Source organism: Neofelis nebulosa, chromosome 2 (genome assembly GCF_028018385.1).
Source record: "Neofelis nebulosa isolate mNeoNeb1 chromosome 2, mNeoNeb1.pri, whole genome shotgun sequence".
Taxonomy (NCBI): Eukaryota; Metazoa; Chordata; class Mammalia; order Carnivora; family Felidae; genus Neofelis; species Neofelis nebulosa.
The window spans coordinates 39,514,522-39,533,883 of NC_080783.1; the positions used below are offsets into that span (position 1 = coordinate 39,514,522).

At 37.6% G+C, this 19,362-nt stretch overlaps 1 protein-coding gene across 3 annotated transcripts in view; it reads left to right on the forward strand.

The window, feature by feature from the left end:
• The window catches only part of DNAH7 (dynein axonemal heavy chain 7), a 265,127-nt gene that overhangs the window by 55,548 nt on the left and 190,217 nt on the right, over nt 1–19,362 (forward strand). For all 3 annotated transcript variants that reach the window (XM_058710674.1, XM_058710688.1, XM_058710679.1), the window contains 7 exons: nt 1,364–1,636; nt 2,419–2,546; nt 5,531–5,609; nt 7,670–7,894; nt 10,456–10,602; nt 12,070–12,755; nt 15,165–15,351. In XM_058710674.1, coding sequence (XP_058566657.1) covers nt 1,364–1,636; nt 2,419–2,546; nt 5,531–5,609; nt 7,670–7,894; nt 10,456–10,602; nt 12,070–12,755; nt 15,165–15,351 — 1,725 coding nt within the window. The remainder of the gene's footprint in view (nt 1–1,363; nt 1,637–2,418; nt 2,547–5,530; nt 5,610–7,669; nt 7,895–10,455; nt 10,603–12,069; nt 12,756–15,164; nt 15,352–19,362) is intronic.

The window sequence follows — 19,362 nt, forward strand, 5'->3', positions numbered from 1 at the left end:
CTGGGTGGCTCAGTCAGTTAAGCGTCGGACTCTTGGTTTTGGCTTGGGTCATGATCTCATGGTTTGTGAGATCAAGCCCTGCATCAGGCTCCTCGCTGACAGCACGGAGCCTCCTTGGGATTCTGTCTCTCCCTCTCTCTCTGCTCCCCCCCCCCCACTAAAATAAATAGTTTGAAAAATTTTTAAATACAATTTTTTCACTAAAGTTCTCAAGAAGCATCTAGTTCTAAACAATAGAATTTCCTAAAATCCCACTAGGGGGCATAGTGGGCAAATGCACTCCAGATACCCGAATAAATTACCCAGTTTTCTAAGGAATCCTTTGATGTTATCAAGTGAATGCTGTAGAATATCCCCTAAAGATCATAGTTTTTGTTGGTTACAGTTAAAAATCTCTTCTTCTGAATGAGAGGTAGAGCATGTATATTTTTAAATGTAACTTGATTCAAGGTAATAAACCATGCAGGCACATTTACTTGCCCTCCTATTTGAAAAGAGGAGACGAGGCTTTGAGATTTGCTTATTAAAAATTGTTATCTGATCCATTATTCCTATGTTAATAGCAGAATGCACATCTTGCAGCTAGGGATTAGTCTGCTCTAGTTGCTGTTCACAGAACCAAAGATCAAAGGTCAATGAATGAGTAAACAATCTTTCTTTGTTCTAGACAGATTACCCCTCAAGGTGAAAAAGTACTGTCATCAAAGAATATGATGATATGACATTGAGCTGGCTTATTTTTTAAAAATAAAGTACAATGCAAGCACTACTTTCAGAAAGCTAGCATTTACAACTGCACAAATAAAATGTGGACTTGGGTGTTTTTGTATGCTCATATTCTGCGTATATTTTCAAGTGACAGTTCTTGCATCCATTTGGAAAAACAAAACACAACCGGGTAGTCTTGAAGGAAAACAAAAAACTAAATGAAACTTAGATATTTAATATCTTCTGTGATTAGACTGAATATCTTTCTACAGAGATTAGAAAATCAAAAAGACCTTGTGAGGAAAAAATAAAAGACAGGGGCGCCTGGGTGGCTCAGTCAGTTAAGCGTCCCACTTCAGCTCAGGTCACGATCTCGTGTCCATGAGTTCGAGCCCCGCGTCGGGCTCTGGGCTGATGGCTCAGAGCCTGGAGCCTGCTTCGAATTCTGTGTCTCCTTCTCTCTCTGACCCTCCCCCGTTCATGCTCTGTCTCTCTCTGTCTCAAAAATAAATAAACATTAAAAAAATAATAATAATAAATAAATAAATAAATAAAAGACAATATGGTACGATTGGCATTTTTGCAAAGATAAAGATAAATTTATGGCTACCTAAATTTATTTTTCAAAACGAACGTTATTTTTCCCTTTGTTTAGGAAAGTAAGTCTAAACCAACAACCTTGAAGCCGATAATTCTGAATGAAATTATTGAGGCCCACAAAGAAAAGGTGAGGGAGGTGATAATGAGAGAGAGCGTGGCACCTCTGGAGCACCTCAGATGCTACGACAAGTACAACTTTCTGATCACCAGAAAAGCCGAGCAAGATGTTGATGTTTTCCTTGAAGAAAATCATAATTATGAGAAAATAATACAAGAAATTCGCAAGTACCAAAAACTAATAGAGGAAATACAGTACACATCTAGAAAGGTGAATGATCCATTCTTGCACAGCTGTTCTTTGTAACTAACGATCTTTTCCCAATTTCATTAGGATGTGTTTGTAGACCATGCAGTGAAAGAATCAGACCGTTACTCTCAACAGGGAAAATACTGTCTTTCCGTGTGCCAAACATGGCCGAGCCCTGCACAGGGTTCTTGTGCTTATAGGGCTGGAAGTCTAGTATTTCAAGCCTGACTTTTAAGTACTTACATGATTTGAGCCCTCAAAAATTCCAAGAACTTATTATTTTTTTTTTTTTTGCTGTAATGTTTATAAATCCTTTGGAAAATATGGTAATTATACCAAAATGTGATTGCTTCTGTTTAGTAAGAGACTGGTAATTTAAAATTTTCCTTTGTCCTTTTTGATAGTTTCCACATTTTCCACCCTAAGCACGCATTCCTGCTTTGTATAGAGCAAATATAGCATTTAAATCCCTTACTATCTATAGCATTTAAATCCCTTACTATCTACTTTGCAATAACTCGATTCTCCAAAGTTCTTATATCCATTTGTTGTCCTGAAATAGAATTGGCTTCCAAGATAGCAAACTCTTGAAGGAGATTTACCCAGAAGATAGTTGTAAAATACAAATGAGCGTTTAGAAAATCCTGCCTGCATCATATTAAAAAAAAAAAAAAAACCAAACCACAAAAACTCAATCTTGTTAGATCATGCACACACAAAACCAATATTGTGAGAGAGGCAAAAGTATGGGACTTTTTTATTTCTTTTTATGTTTATTAAGCTTTTAATATTTATCATTGTAGACTATCCGTTTAGGAATGTTTGAAATTCGCTGTGAGGAATTAATCAGAGCTTTGGTGAAGCGAGCAGACATGATTTGTGGAAGACTTATAGCTAAAATGTTCAGAAATCATCAGGAAGTAAATACAAGGTATTTATGTGATATTGATTAGTTTTTTCAGGGGGATGTTAGATAGAACCAATTGTCATTCAAATAAAATTAGGGATTAGAACAGTGTCATCAGTGACCCTCCAAAAAGATCATGCCAAACTTATTTCTACTTGGTTTTGTTATTTTGTGACTATTATTATTTTTCACCACAAATGCGCCTTCCCAATTGTCTCAGTTAAGGGGGTATTAAAATGTACGTTTTGTTTGTACATGTAAGATGGGTGTTATCTGACTTCACTAAGGTGAACAATAAGTTTGTATAATCAGTATACAAACTGGATTTTCAAAGTGGATTTACCCAGGAGTTGTCATGGCTCCTGATGGATCCTCAAATTTGGAACTTCATCTTACTGTAATTACTCTCTAAAGCTATGATAACTTGTTGTCTTACCTAAAACTTAATTGTTGACTAACCTGAAGATTTTTAGGAAAACTGGCTCATGTTAAATAAACTCACAGAATGTAAAGATGTAAAGCAGAATACCTGTTGATTTAAGGCAAGAAGTAGAACTAGTCTTTCAACAACTGGTTTTAGTGTTGCTCTTGGAACCTCTTTTCTGGTATCAGTTACGTGGAAAATCCCCCCCCCCCCATCCCCACCAAACACTCAGAAGTTTTGTAACAGTTACAGGATTAGAGGAAAAATTAGATCCTTGAAAAGAATATTCAGGTTGTGTAAAGCCTGAAGGAAGCTTGTATTAGGCACAACAGTAGGTACTTATACTCTAAATATGAACAAATCTGCTGAAGGAAGTTACAATATTGTAGAGGAAATAGACATACAACAAACTGATAAATTACAATAGGACTCGGTAAATATTGTAGTGAGTTACAGAAGTAGAACAGAGAAGGAAATGATGAAATTCTTTCACCGTGGAGGTTGGGGAAGAGAGGAAAATCAAGGGAAAGCTAGTTACAAAGAGGAAGAGAAGGGGCGCCTGGGTGGCGCAGTCGGTTAAGCGTCCGACTTCAGCCAGGTCACGATCTCGCGGTCCGTGAGTTCGAGCCCCGCGTCAGGCTCTGGGCTGATGGCTCGGAACCTGGAGCCTGTTTCCGATTCTGTGTCTCCCTCTCTCTCTGCCCCTCCCCCGTTCATGCTCTGTCTCTCTCTGTCCGAAAAATAAATAAAAAACGTTGAAAAAAAAATTTAAAAAAAAAAAAAGAGGAAGAGAATACGTGAATTCATTCTGAAGGATGAGTAGTAGGAGTCTGCCAGGTGAACAATGTAAGTAAAAGAATTCCAGGTAGAAAAAGGTAACATGTAGAAGGGTGTGAGGTATGAAAATGGCATGGTATATTTTAACAACTAGGACTGATTTGTGTTCCTTTCACAGACACTCTGAGGAAAGAGGACTTGTGTAGAGATTCTCCAGGAACTAGAATCCTGTAGTCAGCTGTAAAATCACCTTTTCTTCTAAAAGTTGTGGAAGAATACTGAAAATGTCTTTTACTTGTAGCTTTTCATGCTGAGCGAAATATTTATTTTAACTTCATAGCTATTTTCCCTGCCTCCAAACTGCCCTCTGAGCTCGTACCAGTTCTACGTTTTCCCTTTTTCTCCTAATACTACCTCTCACCACACTCACCGGATTTACAGAGGACGTACCCGGAATATTAGCGGAGCCATTAGATACGAATGCCTCAACTTCTTGCCTCTACATGTCTCCACTCACCTCTGTATGAACCCCTCATTCTTGTCTCTGCATTTTTCAGAGGGTGAGAGTCTATCACACCACTCAAAGTTCTTCTCTTTGCCTATGGGCTCAACGTCATTGCCCTCCATCCTTCTGGAGCTGGTTCAGCCAGTCATCCGTCTCCTCTGTATCTCACTTAAATCTCTCCTTTGCTGTGGCTTCTGCCTTTCAAACTTAAAATCGTGTTCAAAACCCTCTTTCGTCTTCCACCTCCTCCCCTCGACTTCAACCCAACCTCATCACCATGTTATTTCTCTCTGTTTCATCTCACAGCCAATCTTCTTGAAGAAATTTCTACACATTTTACCTGGACTTTTTTAGCTTCCATTACTTTTTTTTTTTTTTTTAACCTCACAGTAAGTTCATTATATTGGCCACAACCAAAATGAGTAGGAGATATTTGCGTATCACCAGAGGTTTCTGAACATATAGACCCATTTTAACCATTCCCTGCAAGTAGAGTGAATCACTCTCTTATTTAGTACCACCTTTTTGGTGTTATCTCAACTGAATCTCTGGTAAGGCTCCTAAAATTCTAGATTAGAAGTGATTGTTTATGGTCCTGTCTTTTATATAGTATTATGAACTGCTTGAGAATCATTATTATATCTTCTCTACTTCTCTATCTCTGTCACTTAATATTATAGTTGGGTATGCAATAGATGATCATTAAATGTGTATTGAATGAGTATGGACACAAATTTGCTTTTAATTTTTTAGATATCATACAGATAAGAGTATCTTTATTTTTCATGTAATGGCACATTTAAAAAAAAATTTAGTTAACATACAGTGCAATATTGGTTTTTGGAGTGGAATTCAGTGATTCGTTGCTTACAAACAGCACTCAGTCAGTGCTCATCACGACAAGTGCCCTCCTTAATACCCATCACCCATCTAGCCCACCCCCCCAACCACCTTCTTCCATCAACCCTCAGTTTGTTCTCTATCATTAAGAGTCTGTTAGGTCTTGTTTCCTTTTTTTTCCCCTTCTTTTTCTCATTTCTATATGTTCATCTGTTTTCTTTCTTAAATTCCGCATATGAGTGACATCATATGGTATTTGTCTTTCTCTAACTGACTTATTTCACTTAGCATAATACACTCTAGCTCTATCCACATTGTTGCAAATGGGAAGATTTCTTTTTTTTTTCTTTTTTTTTTTTTGATGACTGAGTAGTATTTACAATGGCACATTTAAATAGTATATAGGGATGTATTTAGGAATAAAATTGAATTACTTAAGATTAATTTTGTTTGGTGTTTCAGATTATGTGATGAATTTGAGAAGATAGCTGAAAAAGCTCTTAGCACTCCTCCAAATACAGCAGAACTAATGGAAATGAAGGTATTATTTATAAACTTTTTATAGCCGTATGTGTATAAGTTAATTGTTTTTTGCCCAGCTGTTATTGTCAACATGATAATATAATAACAAGTCACTCCAAAAGTTAAGAGGCTTAAAATCATGCATTGTTTTGTTTTGTTATTCTTAGCTCATGAGTCTGAAGTTTGGTGATTCAGGCTGGGTACTCACAAGCCAGTTCTGGTAACGAGTGGGTCACTCACTCAACTGGGTCAGCTAGTTCTCAGTTGGGTTGACTGGTGTAACTCTCTTTGGCAATTTGACTCTGCTCCACTTGTTCCTTACACTCAGGCAGGCTCACTGGGCGTGTTCTCAAGGCATCGTGGAGACACAAAAGCAAGTCCAGGTGTCCGTGCTTTTCAAGTTGCTCTGGGTACCACATTAGCTAACATCTCATTGGCCAAAGCAGGTCACATGGCCACAGTCAGCCTGAGAAGACACCACCGGGCAGAGTTTTCACCACTGGGGGAAGTGAAATATTGGAGCTCTTCGTGTAATTGAAATGCCATTGCACTTTCCGTTGAAATTCAAATTTTGATTGAAATCCTCCTCAGTGGAGGAGAGTTTACATCTTGAGAATATTACATCTTAACATATGTTTCTACATTTATTTAGAACTGTAAACCTATCCTTCAATAAAGTATTGTAGTTTTCGTCATACAGGTGTAGCCCATTTCTTATTAAATCTGCCCGTAGCTGTATTTTCGTTTTTGTCATTAAGGAAAGCGTTGTAGGGCTGGTGTCCGCTGCAAATTTGCACTTTTACATTTGTTGCGGTGGTGGGGATTTGACTAACAGTTGTCTCCCCAGCTAGTCCAGAAAGTCTCTGAGGGCAGAGCCCCAGTCTGTTGACCCCGTCAGGTACAGAATTTCCAGCACCTGGTACGATGTCAGGCACCATAGTAGGTGCCCCAAAATGCTATTCTGAAAGAAGGGAGGATATTATCTGCTTCATCTCTCCCAGAAAACCATAACATTCTCTGGTTTTCTTTCTTTCTTTCTTTCTTTCTTTCTTTCTTTCTTTCTTTCTTTCTTTCTTATTTCTTTCTTTTTTTAATATTTATTTGTTTTTGAGAGAGAGAGAGAGAGGGAGGGAGGGAGGGAGGGAAGGAGAGGGACAGAAAAGTGGAGGGGTAGAGAGAGAGAGGGAAGACACAGAATCTGAAGCAGACTCCTGGCTCTGAGCTGTCAGCACAGAGGCCGATGTGGGACTGGAACTCACAAACTGAGAGATCATGATCTGAGCCAAAGTCGGACACTTAGCCCACTGAGCCACCTGGGCGCCCCTCTGGTTTTCTTTTCTTTTCTTTTCTTTCCTTTTCTTTTCTTTTCTTTTCTTTTCTTTTCTTTTCTTTTCTTTTTTTTTTTATAATTTTTTTATTTATTTATTTATTTATTTTTATTTATTTTTGGGACAGACAGAGACAGAGCATGAACGGGGGAGGGGCAGAGAGAGAGGGAGACACAGAATCGGAAACAGTCTCCAGGCTCCGAGCCATCAGCCCAGAGCCTGACGCGGGGCTCGAACTCACGGACCGCGAGATCGTGACCTGGCTGAAGTCGGACGCTTAACCGACTGCGCCACCCAGGCGCCCTTTTTTTTTTTTATAATTTTTATTCTTTGAGAGAGAGAGACAGACAGAGCACAAGCAGGAGAGGGGCAGAGAGAAAGGGAGATACAGAATCCCAAGCAGGCTCCAGGCTCTGAGCTGTCAGCACAGAGCCCGACGCGGGGCTCAAACTCACGGACCATGAGATCATGACCTGAGCCGAAGTCAGTCACTCAACCGACTGAGCCACCCAGGTGCCCCATGGTTTTATTTTTTATGTGTTGCCCAGTATTTGCTATTTTTTTCCCCACTGCTGTTGTGAGGAGGTGCTTGGAACCAATGAGAAGTAAACTGTGCTGCCGTCTCCTGTCTTGAACCAAAAGTCTACACTGCTAAGAAGTCTCTACATATTTATGCGAAGCATCTCCACAACCTCTTTTTTGACTTGAGCTGTTCATTAAAATGCCATTTGTAATTTTTATTTTCCTGCAGGCTTATATTCAGAAAGTACAGACGACTGACATGGTTGAATTGGAACAGAGACTGGTGGATTCTAAAAACTGCCTTGCCTTCCTCATCGAGTGCACTAACTTCTCTCCAGCAGACATCAGGCTAAATAATAATGTTTTCCAATGGTATGGAAGAATGGACGAAATTTTTGATGAGCACAGGAAAATCATTAAAGAAAAAACAGAACAATATCAAGAAGGTCTTAAGGTTGGCATCATAGATATTTTAAATTATTTTCATTTTCTGGAAATGTTTAAGTTTTAACCTCTTACATAGCATTGTCAACTCTGTTTCACGGTGTCACATATGTAAGCTCTCTCATATCATCATTTTAGTAGAAGAGGGTATACATACTGCATCGATATGGTATCCTTTCTTGATTTTCAAGGTAAAAACTTCTAATATATTGCTCACAAATGACCATTAATAAAAATAGTGTTTATCTTATACAGCTTATAGCACTCTTTTGAGTTATTTTTACTGTGTAACATCAAAGCTCTTTTGGTGAAGCGCTTCATAGTCACTCAAACTCACCTGATAATTATGCCCAGAGTCTTTGCTCTGACATTCAGGAACTCTTACCATTTTGTGTGTCTTTCATAGAGGATGATTTGGGATGTCCCCTCGTCTACTTGTCCAGCCTCATTTTCTACCTCCTCCACTCCTTGTTCTTGACTTGTCAGCAACCCTGAGCAACTTTTAGGTCCCTGCCTTCCTACACCTCTCCTCTCTTGCACATTCTCTCCATTGGCTCGTGAGCATACAGCTGGCCCACACACGTTCTTGTCTATCTGTGTACCTGATTGACTTTCTCAGAATTCCCCTCAATTAGACCTCAATTCGGCCTCTCTGCTTCCATTACACTTTTAACACATCTCCACTGGACCAAGTACCTGATTGTTTATGTTCTTATCGTCAGGTGCATCTCCCCAGTAGACAGTCAGCTCTTTGACAGCAGGGCTGTTTGATTTGTTCCTTTCCTCCACTTATACCCATGGGCCGGTGCAGTGCCTGACACACTACAACAGTGTGAGCACTCCATAGCTATTGTATCAATAAACGGTTTAGTATTGTCAGTTTCATTTCACAGATGAAGAAACGGAGGTTCCCAAAGTGAAGAGACTTGTCCTGGTCAGCCAGGAGAGATGTCCTTTGGTAGAAAGTCTAGCCTCTTCCTATCACATTACAGAAAATACAATTAATTCACGGGATCGTTGTTTAGAGAATAATTAATAGGCTTAAACAAAAACCTTTATTTTAACCTGTAGTCTAGGGGCACCTGGGTGGCTCAGTTAGTTGAGCACTCGACTCTTGATTTTGGCTCAGGTCATGATCTTGTTGTTCCTGAGATTGAGCCCTGCGTGCGGGCTCTGTGCTGAGTGTGGAGGCTGCCTGGGATTCTGTCTCTTTCTGCTCTTCTTCCACTTGAGCACGCACACGCTTTCTCTCAAAAACAAAACAAAAAAACAAAACTTAAAAACAACAAAAACAACCTGGAGTCTATATTTCTCTTGTACATTTAGGTCATTTCAGAATTTTCTAAACCTGTAGAAAACATCATGATAGTATTAGACAAAGAAGTTACACTATAATAGATTTTTAGAAAATTGCTAGGTGGCCCAGAATTATCTACACTTTGTTGTAAAGTTTGCCATTCTAATTTTTTTTTTTAATGTTCATTTATTTTTGAGACACAGGGAGACAGAGCGCAAGTGGGCGAGGGGCAGAGAGAGAGGGAGACACAGAATCTGAAACAGGCTCCAGGCTTTGAGCTGTCAGCACAGAGCCCGATGCGGGGCTCGAACTCACGAACCGTGAGATCATGACCTGAGCTGAAGTCGGATGCTCAACTGACTGAGCCACCCAAGCGTCCCAAAGTTTACTATTCTGGAAACTACACATAATATTGATGAATTTCATCCTCTCATTTTCCTTCCCCAACTGAGCCAGCGCAGTAAAATTGCCATGAACTAAAGAAGACAGAAATAAGCCTAGATAATCCATAAAATATAAAATCTATTTCTGAATAACCCAGATTTGACTTTGAATATTTTATTAAGAGGTATTTTTTTAAGAGCCATTTAATTTGGAGTGCCTTACCAGTGACAATTTTGTAATGAGCTTTTCTCATTACACAAAACAAACCTGTTTTATATTGGAAGGCTATAGTTTTTAGGTTTTAAAATCTGGATTTACTTACCTTGTCCTTGCACATTTCCTGTGAAAAAAAGCCCATAGGACAAGGAAAATAACCTTGGAATATTTTGTTTTAGGATTGAAAGTTGAAAAACTACTGAATTCAGAACACAATTAAAGAAAGTCTGTCTTTTTCCATTGTTTATAAAAATGCCAGGGATCTCTTTATAGCCCTTAAAAAAGTGGAACTTTCTTTTAACCCCATACTTGATGATTATAAATTAAAAAATTCTTCTAAATCATTTGTTAGCATACATTCTTTAGCATACTAAAGCATAATACCATTGTTTAACACATTCTTATTTTGTTGGTTAGAATTTCTTACATTGATAGTGTAAGTTTAACTTTGTCTAATTTGTCAATTATAGGAATCTCAATCCATTATTTTTAAATCTTGACTGTTAAAAATTCTGCATGTTTTAGATCCCTGCCCTCTTCCAGATCATTCCTTTCTTTACATTTTGCCAGTGATGATAATAATTCTGATAATCCTTATAAATATTTAAATTTTCTTGGGATGCCTAGGGGTTTTGCCTTTAAAAAGTTGTAACAACAAATATTATTTGTACTAGTTACGGTGTGAACGGTTTGTGGAGGAATTGGAGAGTTATGCAAAACAGTCAGAAGAATTTTACTCCTTCGGAGACCTTCAGGATGTACAACGATACCTGAGAAAGGCTCAAACACTGAATGGAAAGTTGGATTTAGCAGCAGACAAGGTATAATTTTAAAATTTTTAAACGGATGAATTAGTTGAAAAGAAAGAGCATTGAGCCTGTACCATGTATTCGCCTTTTAAAAATAGATTCAAGTATAAGTGTAACTACCTTTACAGAATAATATAAATGGCACAAATATCACTACACTGTACCCCTAAAACTAATATGATACGATAGGTTAACTCTACTGGAATTAAAATTTTAAAAAACAAATGACAAAAATAGATCTTACAGACAAGCTTCAAGGAGAAGCAGCTTTGTTTTTTTCTTTTGATAGTTATAACATTCCAGTGACCTTCATCTTTTATTTGAGAGATAGTTCTATCTCCATCTGCTTATTTTTAATTTTGTGTCATTTAATCATTTATATTATGTGCTAGCACCTGGTTACTACTTAAGTTTGCCTATCTTCACAGAAGCCAGTGTAGATTTGGTGGCCACGTTTTTAAATTAGGCCCTATCTTCTCCCATCAAGCCACATTGTTCCCAATATTGCTGTGTCAGAAGTCAGCTTTCTCATCAGAAGAAGCTGGAGGGGGAAAAGTCATACCCTTTGCCAAATAAGATGTTTGAGATTTTTAATTGCATTTTTTATAAAAAGGGGGAATATGAAAACAGACCATATTATGATGCTTTCCCATTTTTCTTACATTGAAAGATTTTAGTATCAGTTCAGGGAATTAAATAGTTTATAATAGTCACAAATATGTAAACACATGTTGAGAAAAGAGAAACTGTAGTTTTAAAATTCTATAGCCACTGGAATTTTGGGTAACCTGTGTAATTTATATACCTAACTCACACTTTTCGATTCTATACATTTCTCCTCTAAACCACCCATATCCTCACATACTTCACTGCTAAACAAAAAGGAAATTAATGCTTTCTTGGCCTCTTCTTATCCTACACATCTTCAAGACTCGTCTTCTCTATGTAAGCATCTATTCACCATGATCCCTTGCCTCTAAGTTGTAGTGTTGTAGCATTTTCAGTATATACTATTCATTTATATTAAAGAGCTACTAATCCAAGACCTCTTTTCTACTGCCATATTTTATTGTTGAACAGTTGCAACTGACTCCTGGGAGTTGGTATTTTGCAATATAGTACTTTTTTCCTCTGTTTTCCACAGTACCTGATACAATCCTATACGTATTGAAAATACTTAAGTTCTTGTTCGTTAATAAATGATACTCTATCCTCAATATATCTGGATGGGCAAAGATTTCTTTATATATATTGTTACTATTTTAACTAACCTAACCAGATAGTGTTCTCTGGAAAATGTAGTAAAAAAGAAATAGAAAACAGAGATTACTGCTCAGTATTTCTGGATTATGGCCAGATTTAAGTTTAACTTTGGGGTTTAGTGAGGGTTTTGGGGTCACATTTGATAAAAATATTTAAAAAATTAATCCTGATTATCATTCACTTCCAGAATAATATATCTAATATCTGTCATTCTAGATTGAGCAATTTAATGCTGAAGAAGAGGCTTTTGGTTGGCTACCATCAATATATCCTCAACGCAAGAAAATCCAAGATGGTTTGAACCCTTATCTTCGTCTTTATGAAACTGCTGTTGAATTTAGCAACAAATACCGAGGATGGACTGAAGGACCATATCATAAGGTGAATCCAGACCAAGTAGAAATAGATGTTGGAAATTACTGGAGAGGACTGTATAAACTGGAAAAAACCTTCCATGATTCTCCAAATGCATTGGCAATGACAAAAAAAGTAAAAGCAAAGGTGGAAGATTTCAAGCAGCACATTCCTCTCATTCAGGTGATCTGTAATCCTGGTTTGCGCCCCAGGCACTGGGAGGCCATGTCCAATGTTGTTGGTTACCCACTGCAGCCAGCAGATGACTCCACCGTCTTCTCTTTTTTAGACATGAATTTGGAACCATATTTAGATAGATTTGAAGGTATTAGTGAAGCAGCTAGCAAAGAGTATTCTCTCGAAAAGGCCATGGACAAGATGACTGATGAGTGGGATGCAATGGAATTTGTCATTCTTCCTTATAGAGAAAGTGGGACATTTATTTTGTCATCAGTTGATGAAATTCAGATGTTGTTGGATGACCACATTATTAAAACACAAACTATGCGAGGATCTCCTTTCATTAAGCCTTACGAAAAACAAATAAGGTAACGTAATATTTATATGACGCGTCAATGCTGTTATCAAAATTGTAACTTGTAGGTAATATACAGTTCTTTTTGAAAATCGATTCTGCAGTTCATACTTAATATTTTAAAGAGTAGTTTGTAAGGTTTAATAACCTTCTTTGCTTTTGGAATAGTACTTATTCCTTTGCTATGGTCTATAGTCATAACAAAGGTAGTGGACAATCAGCCTCCAGATATTCATTTTTATTGCCTACAATCTGATCCTATATGTTTGACTCAAAAATCATTTCACATCTATGTACGTAGTTTGTAGAACACATAAACTATGAAATTGAAGATAATGTCATTTTCCAAATATACTAATTAGGTTAGGGTAGATGATCCTTGAAAGTTGATTGTAATTTTCACTCCTGTACAAGATGGATGGCTGGGTAAGTGCAGAAGTATGAATATTATGACTCTAGTCTGGAGTTTCAGGCATCTGACATGGATGATTATATTAAATCCTTGTCCTGTCCATTTTTTAAATTTCTGTGATTTGTATTAAGCAGTTTATATTTTACCTTAAAAATGAGAGTAAATCCTGGGGCACCTGGGTGGCTCAGTTGGTTGAGCATCCAACTCTTGATTTTGGTTCAGGTCATGATCTCATGGTTCATGAGTTCGAGCCCCGTGTCAGGCTCTGAGGGATTTTCTTTCTCCCTCTCTCTCTGCCTTTCCCTGCTCATGTGTACATGCTCTCTCTCTCTCTCTCTCTCTCTCAAAGAAATAAACTTAAAAAATAAAAGTAAATCCAAATCAGACTACCATCTTCAGTGTGAATTTGTATGACAAGGGAAAGCTAACTGCTTGGTAGTATCTGCCTCTGGTTATTAATGAATTATCCTAAACTCGAGTATGCCCTGACTTTGGCCCAGTCACTCTGGGTTGCTCTGCCTTCTACCTTGCTTGCTCCCAAATGTTCGTCAAGAATAATTTTTAAAACTACTCTAAAAGTGGGGCGTCTGGGTGGCTCAGTCGGTTAAGCATCTGACTTATGCTCAGGTCATGATCTCACAGTTCATGAGTTCAAGCCCTGCATCGGGCTTTGTGCTGACAGCTAAGAGCCTGGAGCCTGCTTCAGATTCTGTCTCCCTCTCTCTCTGTTCCTCCCCCACTTGCACTCTGTCTCTCAAAAATAATAAAGATATGTTAAAAAATTAAAAAAAAACTACTCTAAAAGTGGCATATTCAGATTCTATTTTTGAGGACTCTGCATGCGATCATTAGCTCATAGGAAATTTTCTGTATCCATCAGGGATTAGATGGAGCAAAAGGAAAGAACAACAGAAGGTAGAGGCATTCATTTCTTCTTATAAAAGGAGGTTAAACAAATTCATTGATAAATGTTGCAAGGAAGTACTTTGGAAAAGCATTTGATAATGCCCAGTGACTTTTAGAAACTTCTATTTATATATCTTTGTTTTAACAATCTAAAATTACAGATCACTAATTATAAGTGATGAGTAATGTATTAATATACACATAAAGCTATCCCATCTCTAAGTTCTGTTGCCATTAACCAATCATTCTTCTTGATGGCTATGTTATCTCTTGTAGCATTGTGGTTGCAGTTCTCTGGGTTCAGATCTGGGTCTATTATTTATTACTGAACTTAAACCTGGTACTTACCTCTATGTACCTTAGTCTCCCCATTGGTAAACAGATATTATACTGGACTCTGTAGGATTATGAAGTGGGAGCAAATCCATACAGAGACCTTAGAATGTACTTAATGAAATTATTAGTTTATGGTATCATTATGATATTTATTCTTGAGGAAAACTTGTCATTATTTTTGTTCTCCATATTTAGAAATGAATGCAGGTTAAAAATGCTTCCTACTCATGAATGACACACTATTATATTTTAGATTATGTAGATTTTTCTTTAAAGGCCAGTTACATCTTATGAATTGAAATACTGTATTCTGGAAATAAAGGTTTTTTGGGGCTCAATTTTGTTTTTTAAAAAGAATGTTAAAGGAAATGAGTCATGGATGTAACTACCTTTCCTAAGAAGTTCAGAGTGCCCTTCGCTGAGAACATCATTACTGTCCCCAAAATCTAATTTTTCAATTTGTACCCCCTAGCCATGGAATTGAATTGCAGAAAGGTTTATTGCTATAACATATACAGAAACCACCCCATTTGTAGGTAGTTATATCTGAATGTGTGTTTTAGTATCAACATAAACATTGATGCTATTATTCTAAGACATATTTTGTACAACCAATTTGGTGATTTATCATTGAATGACGGTAGGTGGATGAATGAAAATGGAAATAAGAGCACAGCATACAAGATTGACAATCTAGGCATCGTTGTGAGTTTTGTCATATGAAACATTGCTTGATTTGCTGTTGAACCACTGTGTTTTGCTTCTCAGAGAATGGGAGGGCAAGCTCCTGCTGCTTCAAGAAATTCTGGATGAATGGCTCAAAGTCCAAGCCACATGGCTATATTTGGAGCCTATTTTCAGTTCTCCAGACATCATGTCTCAAATGCCCGAGGAAGGAAGACGATTTACAGCTGTGGATAAAACATGGAGAGATACAATGAAAAGTGTCATACAAGTAGGTAAAAATCTCTGAGAATGTAATTATTCAGTTGAAGTGACGTGATTTTTTTCAAAACAACCCGAATAAGTCATTTTCTCTTCCCCCACATATGTTCACTTTTCAGATATTATTTTAGAATCCCAGGAGCAAGAAATATCAAAACTAACTAGATATCTTCTGATATCCTTGAGGTCCGAAGTAATTTGAATTATTTGATGACCTATGGTTCTATTAGTGGTGCCTACGGATGCTCTGCTAGGAAGACACTGTACACAGAGCTCAATGTCCCCCTCTATTCTATGTCCCTTTGTTATCGGCTGCACCACCACTGAGATACACTGTGGTGGAAACATGCTAGCGTGCCACTCAATCATTGTTTCTCTTTAGGCATCTAAAAAAAGATGAGTTGCAAAGTTAAATTTAAAGAGACCAATAAATACAAACAAAATGCAATCAATCAGTCAAAACACAAATACTGTGGAGGAGAACTTACAATTTTAGTTAAGGATGGAATTTGGTAAATACTAGTAACAGTGAAAAAGATACGATTTTTTTTGTTCAATTCAAAAGACATTTACTGCCCGCAAAGCACAGTGTGTATGTTACCAGGAAGTTAACATTAAAATAGAAGAAATATTAGTTATTAAATTATAGTCGTTAAATGAATGTAAATTTATCCATTGGTGTTTTTGATCAAATACAATATTATAAGGTAGGATGAGTACTATCTTAAAATTTTCCTACCCTAAAATACAAATACACATAATTTTATTACTTAAACTTTGAAAACTGTGACTATAATCCTAAATACTAACAATACTATATCAACATCAACTATCTATCTGCTAGGAAAATATTCAGAAAGATAGACATGGGTTGAATAAGTTTATTTCATTTTATGTAATAATACTTGAAACAAATCTCTGTATAACCTAAACTTTTGTAAAATTAATCACACTGGAAGTCTATATTTAAAGGACCTATAGTGAGTCACACTGTAATACATTTAATCATCTCTAACGTATTTAAAAAATTTAGCCTTTCATATATTGTTTCCTTACAATGGGGCAAACCCCTTGTAAAATGTACACGTTTTCATTTGGAAAAGGATGAAGTAGATTTTTTTTGGCTGCCGCAAAAGCAAAAGGTAGATGTTTGTATTCTCCTAGTTAAGATAATTTTTAAAATAAAAAATCCGTTATTTTTTTTGTATCTGATCAAAATACTCTTCAAAACCTCATATTGCTAAGGAAATTTTATAAATATTATAATGCCTAGAAAAGGGCAGCTATACTGGGACTAGTAAATTAAGGAGGAAGATTTTCAATTCTATCACACTGCTGAATTAAAAACAAACAAGTACACCTAAAACTGACAAAACACAATATGTTTTTTCTTTTTTTAAGGAAAGCAGACAAAACATAACAAAACATAACTTACTCTTATTCCCAAATAAGCAGTTTCTTTTGGGTGACACTTCCTTTACTTTTGCTGTAAGACCTGATTGTCTTCCTGAACTGGCTTTCCATTTTCTTTTTCTCAATATGCTAGTATTCAGGACAGCTTTTGTCCATACTCTCCAAAGCTTTGAAAATAAACATCAATCTATATTCGCTCAGGAAGTCGAGTGAGTTGACTTGTGTAGTAGAGACGTCATTAGATTAAGTGTTTGATACAAAAAGCCATCACTTTGCATCTGAGGAATTCCTAATAAAGGTTCTTCTAGAACCAGGCAAGAGAAAAGTCTCCGAGGTTAAATCTAGAATGTAAAGGATAATTACATGTTTTGATACCTGCTACCAAAGATCCTTTCTCAAGAGGAGTGAGATTTATTAACCTTTTGATCTAATTCCAGAAATTTTTCAGTCACCATTAATATACTTTTGCCTATAAAGACTTAGCTACACCTGTTTCAAAACCTCAATCTCATGTTCTATCCAAAGCTCTTCTCCTCTGCACAGGGTAGGTAAACCTGAGGTTGCAGTGTTGGGGAGATGTGGGACTGCTCTCCCATGCTATGTCTCTACTTCCTGGGCTTGTTGCCTGGTGCTGGGTCAAAGAGAATAAGGGAGAGGGAGGAAGGGGGAGAAAGATAGGAAGAGGGAGAGAAAGAGAGAGGGCAAGAGTGAGAGAGGATTTACTGATATAACTGATCCAGCCAAATTGGCTGTCCTTTTCATCAGTGGTCATAAGATGGACAACCTCCTGTGAGTGGTGTCCAAGCACTATATCTTTACTGTTGGTCATCACAACTGGTCTAGCTTTTTCATCAGTTGTGGACAGTTGAAGTCCACAGATTGACTCAGTGTGGACAGGTGAAGACCCCTGGATGAGCCCTGGCTGCTAAGAGATTCTGTGTTGAGCATCTCTTCCAGGTTTGTTCATCCTTCGTGAGATCTGGCACCTTCAACCTTCAGCCTGACCTTCCATGGTGGCTATTACCACATTTCTCTCTTGCGTGTGTTTCTACTCTCTGCTACAGCAGTATTTCGTAAGTCTTGATTTCATCTAGGGCTTGCAGGAAGGGGGTATCTATCTTCTGTACCTCTTATTAACCTTGAGCACATGCTCTTTGCCCCTTCTTCACCTGGTCATCCCACCAACTGTTTTCTCCCAGTGTTCTTTCCCTGCTCTGGTAGCACTAGAGGAGGTCAGTGCACCCAGTGATGGAGCAGAGTTCCAGTTGGTGAAGATGTTAGCTTCCTCTCTTTGTAGACACTTGCAAACATTTCTAGGGAATCTCTTGGCCCCCTTCCTAACATTCAGGGATGAAAACCAGTTAATTTCATGCCATCTGGAGGTGAAAGAAGTAGATAATCATTCTTCATGTATACCGCACTCGCTCCCAAACTTGACTTTTGACCCTTATGAGTTTTGTGTGTATTCCTTACAGGCAGAGAAATGCACTCTTGAACTTCTCCACAAAACTTTCCTTTTGTAGTCTAACCCCATCTTAGTAGACATAAATACCATTCCGCTGGTTGCTCAGATGAGAAACTTAGGAGTCTTTCTGTCTTTCTTTCTTTCTATTTCTTTTCTTTCCTTTTCTTTTCTTTTCTTTTCTTTTCTTTTCTTTTCTTTTCTTTTCTTTTCTTTCTTTCTTTCTTTCTTTCATAAATATGACCACTCGGCACCATACATCTCACTTCTTTCTAGTGAGCTGGAAAGCTAAAAACCCCATCTCTCAGACTCCATAGCATCTAGTTTTTTGGCAGTGAATTGGATTTAGACGACTATAAACACTCATTTGCGGTTTGGAAAGTGTAAGTGAAACAGCAGCCACCTTCTCGCCATCTTAGCGGTTTCTGCTGTCAGGCAAGATCATGAACATGTGACTTTTTTTCCTTTTCCAGCAGGACTTAATGTCTGGTCATCAGTTTGATAGGTGTCCAGGGGCAGTGATGATGGTGGCTCTCTGAGCCCTAGAATCACTGCCACTATAGTGTGTTCTTGAATGCACAGTTATAGTGGTGTATCCTTTTGTTCTGATTGGGGCAGGAGTAGACATGCTCCTGGAAGTTCAGTTCCACAGTGTCTTAGAAGTCTCTCCTGAAAGCTCAACTTAGGGTGTGCTACCCCAGACCTTCTGATGCTGTTTCAATCACTGAATTCCCTACATTAAGTGTCTTTTTCGCCTAATATACCTAGAAGGATTTTTGCACTGAACTCTGAATAAATGTATAAACACCTCAAATATGGAACTAGGATTGTTTATATGACCATATAAACCAGTTGGGTTTGAGAATAATGAAAATCTAGTTACCATTTGAAAATGGAACATTCATGGTACCTGGCATACAGTACACAAATCACTTAAATTATGCCCTTGGTCTCCTGGAATGAAGAGTCTTATTTTACAGGCAATCTTTTGGTGGACCCAGTGGCTGCTGGAATAAGATAATATGGTAGGATCTGGGATAAAAGGGTATGAGATGGGCTGAATTCTTTCAAAGGCACTAGAGAAATAAAGGAATGAAATGGCTTAGTTCAGAGTTGAAAACTAGCTCAAGACATGGTCAGAGGAGT